The sequence below is a fragment of the Lactuca saligna genome, chromosome 5 (genome assembly GCF_052625555.1).
Source record: "Lactuca saligna cultivar CGN05327 chromosome 5, ASM5262555v1, whole genome shotgun sequence".
In the NCBI taxonomy this organism is placed as follows: Eukaryota; Viridiplantae; Streptophyta; class Magnoliopsida; order Asterales; family Asteraceae; genus Lactuca; species Lactuca saligna.
This window is the reverse complement of record NC_136421.1, coordinates 297,352,297-297,359,847: the sequence shown is the minus strand read 5'-3', so window position 1 is coordinate 297,359,847 and position 7,551 is coordinate 297,352,297. Positions and strand designations below refer to the sequence as shown.

Genomic DNA, 7,551 nt, shown 5'->3' with positions numbered 1-7,551 from the left:
TAAGTTTAAACGTTTAATATCTACACATTTATATCATTATATTTTTAATAAATCCGTGGAATATACGGATCTCCTACCCTTTTATATATATATATATATATATATATATATATATATATATATATATATATATATATATATATATATCAAAATTAGGCCCGGATGGTTGCCCAACTTGCACCCTATTGGGCCAACCTTGATGTAAATTGAATTCAATTGGTTGGTTTCATAATCCTAGTCTTACTATTTGCTTATTTTAACATCTTAGTAGTTTTCTAATAAAATTTCGTGTTTCCCACAAATAAATAAATCATAATGCCTTGTGGTCTTTATGTATCGGGCCCTTATTTATCATACAGATAGCGTAATTATGATACTTTATACGTTGTGAAGAACACGACCCAAAGCTTTCATTTTAAGTCATTGGGCTTAAAGCCCATTATTCAACTCATAAAGGTTTTATGGTCCATTTAACAATTTTCAACTCTCTCTCTCTCTCTCTCTCTATATATATATATATATATATATATATATATATATATATATATATATATATATATATATATATATATATAAAAGACGGTATTTATAATTAAGTAAATCAACACATTCCCAAACCCTTGTACAATTGCACACAAATTACATTCAATTATAGGTAAATACAAATTTGATGATTCCTAAAACACCATAACTTAATTGATGCTAAAAAGTGACTAGAAAAATTACAATTCATTTAATCAAACTTCCTACACATACAATTCATACATACACATTAAAAGAACAAAGCAGTATAAAAAAGTTGGTTCCACGTATCTGGCAATCCAGGTAGACACCAATGGCTACAATCAGCATAGTGGTCAGGGTTAGACTGTTGGCCCGGGCTAAAGTCCCCACTATAAATAGACGGGTGTGCATCTTTTCTCATTGCTGACAAAGTCGTTATGTCAAGTACATATGCAGGGTTTTGCATTTCACGGATCACAGTGTCAATAACTTTCATCTGATCAGGATAGACGCCTGGGTAGGTAGACCCGCTCATCGGACTTGTTTCGCCGTAGCAACTTTTTCCAATACTGGTGGCACCGGCGCTCCATTCAGATGGGCTGTAAAAGGTAACCACCGACGAGTTATTATAGAACAAGAATATAGACAAAAGTGTTGGATGGTTTAATGCAAAGGGAAAGACAACCACACAATTTGCATGTGAATAGAATTTATTTTTTATTTTTTTTGCGAGACACCTTTCCCCCTGTATTTACAAATTTACTTTTGATTATTTAATTTGAATTATTATATTATAAAAAAAATTATTATCAAGTATATATAGAAATTTGTGGCTAGGAACTAGGCCAATAGTATTGGGTCCAATTAGGACAGCTAAACTATTGATTCCGCTATTATGTATATATGTTGATGGACCCTAAGCTTTTAATTACTTTTTTTTTCCTATTAGAATTCTAACTTTATTTTACCAATCTTATTTCATTAAAAAAATCGTTGATAACCGAATTAGATTGGTTAACATTTTTGTGTCAAAACTGTTTAAGAACCGAATAAGCCTGAGAGAAAGTTAGTTTGTTTAAATATAAAAAGACTTACTTGTAATGGGTAGGGGAAATAGATTGGAAAAAAATCCGGGTCGTAATTGTATCCACATTAGAATCAACCCATCGAGCCCATGTTTTTAGGCCCGTATCCAATGCGACAAGGCGATCCATATCCTCATAAAGACGTCCACCTGACTCGATCAAGTCCCATCTGTATCATTATCATCATCAATTTAACACAGTGATGTATACAAGAATTCAGATATGACGTACAACTTTTAACCTATGTTATATCTTGTACTAAGTTATATGCCGATTAAGTTATATTAAAATATTGTTATGAACTATGATAGCGTCGGTTTTGTAATGATTTTGACTTTTGGAACAAAAATGTTTATCACAAGTATGTTGCTCACTACTTGTTTATTCAACTTCATCTAAATATTACTTAACCCATCGTTGACTAATCCTCTTACTGAAATTAGTACACACAAATCTCGTGCTCCCTATTTTTTCTATTGATATTATGAGCTACAAAAACATTAAAAATGGTTATTACAACATGAAGTTGTAAAAATAATAATTGTTTTTTTAAAAGTCATATTCAAACAACAAAAACGATTATATATTGTATAATACAACTATTTAAATATATTTACTTTATTAAAAAAAAATTCTTGAATAATCAAGATTGACAAAAATGCAATACCAAAAAAAATCAACATAAACATTGAAATTATGCTTATATAGTATTACATTTGTGTTGATTATTTAAATATTGTATAATCACTCTACAATCATTTATTTAGAGAGTAACGTAGTAAACACCTTTTTCGTTTTTCAATAACAAAATATATGCCAATTAAATTTAAATTCTTCTCCTCTCTAGATTTTATTATACGATTATTCAAAAAATAATAAAACAAGTGTTATATTGTATCTATCCAAACATCACTTAATTTCATGTAACAACTTATGACGAAATCATGTATATGATTTATTTATAGTTATTTTATTGTTGGATAAATATAAAAATACTTCAAAAAAAAAAAAAAAAAAAACTATTTACTAACCCTTGAAGGGAGCCTTTATGACTCCACCAGTGACCGGTGTTAAACGACAGAACATCGGCGGACATCCACGCCCGTGCATTCTTCGAGATTTCTTCCAATTTAAGCACCCTCCGCCCATCCACGGCGTCAATGTCCACCAGATACGGCGCTCGATAAAACGACACATCCACCTCATAATCCTAATTCATATATTTTCATCAAACGAGTTAAGCGTCACTCCACCCACCATATTCAAATCGATCAATTACAGAGTAGTCAAAATCAGATAAATGCTTTACCAAAAACTTAAATGTGGAGAGAGGGTCACCGGTAATCATCTTGGTGGCGGACTCTGGCACCGCCGACCACGTCATACAAATCAACGACTCCCATTGGTTTCGCCCAAGTGAGTCTCCGACGAACATCACCTTCTTCCCTTTCATATTCATCAGAAATTCGAGTCCGTTAAACCTGCTCAAATCACAAACGATACAAATCGTTAATGTTTATAGCAGCTAGAATCAAGCGGAAATTAACATTCGAAACTGACCTCGGGAGTTCACAATTGGCAGGTTTCCATCGATACTTGAGGTAATCGGAGTCGGGTCGGCCATACATTTGGCAATTGAACTCTGGATCGATAATCGGGCAGGAAGAGGCTTTGTAGATCGGGTAGGATTCGTCATGGACCCATGAACCCATGAACAGAGCACATTCGGAGTGGTTTGACTGACGGATACGGATTGGCTGCTTTTGGCCGGGGATATCGCCATTGTTGTGGATAGGATGAGGTAATCTAACAGATGAAGCTATTAACAGAATATTGAAGGATATAATACATATAAGAGTAGATGTAGAAGGGTTGAAGATGGAGGAAAACGCCATTGGAGAAGATGGTGTAGCTTTGGCTATGGGTTTTGGTGGGAAGAAGGTGGAAAGGGGAAGGAATTTTGGTGGATATGGAGGAATGGTTACTTTTTGTTGTGTTTGTGTGCATGTGAAACTTAGCATAATATGACTTCATGTCTCTCATGTATATATAATGACTTTTGAATTTTGGATATATATTTCTGTATTATTAAATAACTTGATAAGCCTTTAATTATAAATTATAATAATAAAACATTAAATAATTTGGTTGTCTATAATAATTTTGAATTATTTTGATACTCTATTGTTATTATTATTATTTTCTAATTTTGATATTGTGTTTTTTAATTTTGTGCAATGTTGATTATTTTTCCGGTTATTTGTAGGATGTCAAAATTTCAAAATAATAATAATAATAATAAATAAATAAAAATGTAGTAATGAATATCTAAAATAGAGATTTTTTTATAATTCATTCTCATCATAAAAAAAATGAAAATTCAAACACTACGTCCAATTACCCTCATCATTCTTGATTTTGGAAATCGATTTTGCAAGCTAGCTTCCTCAACCAAATTTTGGTAAACCGAATTTAGTAATAACTTAACTAGGTTCTTGCATGTGTTTGCATACCTTTGAACATATCCCTCGATGATGTTATGTATATCGTGATTGAGTTTTGTTTGTGTTTGATTGAGTTTGTTCGAAGAGAAACAAGTTTAAGGTTTGGTGACGAGTTCATGAAGAATTTAGGAATTTGATGGAGTCCATTTAGTTTTGCTCAAATTTCCCATAAGATGTTTTACATTGTATTTTGTTTATTTGTTTATTATATACATTATAGTTTGTTACATAACCAATATCACGCAACGTACTTTCATTTATTATATCATCATACTTTCTTTCGTTTTATTACATCATTGTACTTCCAAGTTATATGTTTTATCACGACATTATACTTTTACAAATCATTATGATATGGTAATTACAAAAAAATCTTATTTAGAACTTATGTTTTGAAAATAATCAAAATATACCTAATTATAATAATCAAAATTTACCTAATTATAGTAGTGAACTTTGTTTCTTAAATGGATAATATTGCTATAACTTGGGTAGTTTCAAAGTATAATGCTATAATAGATATATATGAAAGTAGGATCCTATATAAACAAACCAGTGGAAGTATGTTGCCATTTTGCATTTAACACTATGAAATACATCATCAATGAAATAAATAATGGTAATGATTCACATACGCCTTCCTAAATCCTTTAAAACCAGAAAATTAGAATATTTTTTCATGAAGCATATATGCCAAACCGAATAATCTATATAACTATTTGAATTAAGCATCTTTTGCAGTTTGAAGTTCCCCCGATTATTATATAGTTCCATATATAGTGTACTTGAAAAATAACCATTAAAGAAGTCATTGTATATATGACTTTCAAGATTCATTAAAGAGCATCATTATGGATGAAAAAACTTTTCTTAGCAAGAATAAATGGATGTTATTGACGCAAATCAATGATTATTACATCAAAATTTGTTGAGTATAAGTAATAGGTCCATTTCACTGATATTTTGAAGAATTGATATACATTTTAAATTATCTTAATGGTGCATGTTATTTATCAAACCTTCATCCTTAAAACTTGTAATATTTTATTCCACATTTGAGCACACACCTTTGATGTCTCCTCTTTATTATATATAGCATGGTCCTTGAAAAAGATGCACAATGTATGTATTAATATATACAATCATTTGGTTTTGTGTGGTTAACTTCCACATTTTTCTTTGCCAAATCAAAAAACTAAGTCTTGTAATAAGCCTTTTTTTTTTGGTTCTTTTGAGAAACACTAATTTACGAAACTTTTATAAATAACCATTTAACAATCTTATTAATAGTATTTAACTCATGTATGAATACCCATATAAATAGTTGTATTGCCTTTAATAGTGTATGATAACACTTTGGATCACTTTTTCTCAAGGGTAATAACATTTTGTGAGCTACATTTTTCGTTATCGATAAGAAATTACTTACACCAAAATAATTTTATATGAACCTTCATAAATTCATAGTATAAATATTATTATTTTTATTCAATGATCCATAATTGCAACGTTTTAGAGAAATATACTGTGAAACGATTGTATATGGACAATTTAGGCAAAAACAAAATAAATCAGTCAAATTCCTAAGTTCTTAATAAACTCCTTACCAAATTCTAAACCCACTTCTCATCGAACAACTCCATCAAACACAAACCAAACCCAATCATGATTTACACAACCGAAAAACCTGTTAAAGAGTATTCGAACCCATACATGAATCTCGTTAGGTTATTATTAAACTCGGTTAAGAAATCTAGCTTGCAATATCGACTCCCAGAATCAAGAATGGAAAAAATAATTGGATGTAGAGTTGAAATTTTCATTATTTCTATGATGAGACCAAAAATCACTATATTTTGGATAATTATTATAAAATGTACTATATTTTTAATTTCTTTTAAAGCTTTTACATGAGAATGTGATGTCACAAAATAAGGTCATATTAAAATCATGTTATCAGAGTATCAGCCGGATAAATTGAAGAAGTTCCCATAAAAAAAGTATTAAAAATAATTGGAAAACACGATATACAAATTGAAAAAATAATAAAGTGTAAAAATAAAAAAATAAAATAAAATAAGAACTTAGTTTTTCTTTTACGGCACTTACTAGATCCTACTATAACACATAATGACATTTGACTTCTTATGAGTTTTTATACTGGTAATATACTAATTTAATCTTTAATGTTTATAAGTTCTTGTTTTTTAATCGTATTTAGGCAAAAATAATTGTAATGCGTAGCTTGCTTTTACCAAGACGGTAATTGCATCGATATTTTATCATCGATGAATATTAAATAGTAATAATATTATTTAAAAATGAGACTACCGAGTAAGAAATATTCAAAATAAGAGAAAAAGAACATTAATAAATTAAATTATTACAAGAAGTTGTAGTTGGCATCGTCAAGAGCAATCGTATTTAATTGTTTGAAGACAACACTCGAGCTTGACAAGATGAAAATTACTTAGCCATTATTGTACCTTTAATATATAATATACAAACCTTAGATTTAATTCGTGACTTCTGCATTTTTTTTTTGATAAATGTCACCACTTTAACCAACTCAACATGCATAATCATTTTCTAAACGTGAATACAATATGATTGAATTCTTGAATCACTCACAAGAGATTGGTAAGTGGGACGTGTCGTAAGATGACCAAGTTAGAATCATGGATGTATAATAACAACGGGGAATAATGTATATATAGTGTTTAGAAAGAATATTAAGATGTTGATTGTGAATAATTCACTTCTCTTATATCTATAGCATACGTGACACTCTTATGATGTGGGTACTTGTGTACTGGATGCTTGTTTTCATCTTATGATTGTACATATATAATGTAATATCAAAGTATAACAATATGGAAGATCGACTTCTAGGTGTTTTGTTAGAAATTTAGGGTACGAGGGCACTTGGAATTTGTGAATCATGAATACACTTTCAAATTGAAGTAAGCCGGTACTTTCCAAATCAAGTCTAAAAAATGAGATGCAAGAACAAATTGGTTATTAACATCTATGTCTAAAATTGTCACAAAACAATTTTCTATGTCTGGAAACTACCCAAAATGTCACAAGACATTTTTCCAACGGTCACAAAACCGAGTTTCAAATATGGGTCAAGACAAAAGTCAAAACCCAGTTCTAAACTGTCACTCGGTCATAGCCAGGGGCTCTGCCCTTTGGACCCCGCTAACAGGGGCGTTGTCTTCGGGCCCCCATTTGTTTGGGGGCTTGATGTGTGTAAAGTATACTAGTTTTAATCCTAACAAACTCAAATTAAAACAAACACACGTAGACAGTGTACCTATCGATAGCAGTTTAGTTTAAGCAAGTAGGGTATCGAACACAGGGAAATGTAAACAATTAAACATACAAATATTATCTAAATAAGCAGTTAATTAAAATGGAGGTTTTCTCTAGTTTTACAAGACTAGAAACTTAAG

The 7,551-nt window shown here is 30.4% G+C and overlaps 1 protein-coding gene across 1 annotated transcript; it reads right to left on the bottom strand.

Annotated features, from left to right (window-relative positions):
- Positions 1-585: 585 nt before the first annotated feature.
- On the bottom strand, positions 586-3,626 carry LOC145048300 (protein PMR5-like). Its single transcript, XM_078996763.1, has 5 exons — positions 3,150-3,626; positions 2,899-3,070; positions 2,621-2,799; positions 1,600-1,758; positions 586-1,103 (listed from the first exon to the last, which is right to left on the bottom strand). The coding sequence occupies exons 1-5, from the start codon at positions 3,608-3,610 to the stop codon at positions 773-775; spliced, it is 1,302 nt and encodes a 433-aa protein (XP_078852889.1). The 5' UTR covers positions 3,611-3,626; the 3' UTR covers positions 586-772.
- Between the last annotated feature and the right edge of the window lie 3,925 nt (positions 3,627-7,551).

Coding starts and splice junctions, on each gene's coding strand:
- LOC145048300 (XM_078996763.1), bottom strand. CDS start 3,610: ATGCTAAGTTTCACATGCACACAAACACAACAAAAAGTAACCATTCCT. Junction 2,800..2,898: donor TCTCCACATTTAAGTTTTTG/GTAAAGCATTTA, acceptor TATATGAATTAG/GATTATGAGGTGGATGTGTC. Junction 1,759..2,620: donor CATAAAGGCTCCCTTCAAGG/GTTAGTAAATAG, acceptor ATAATGATACAG/ATGGGACTTGATCGAGTCAG.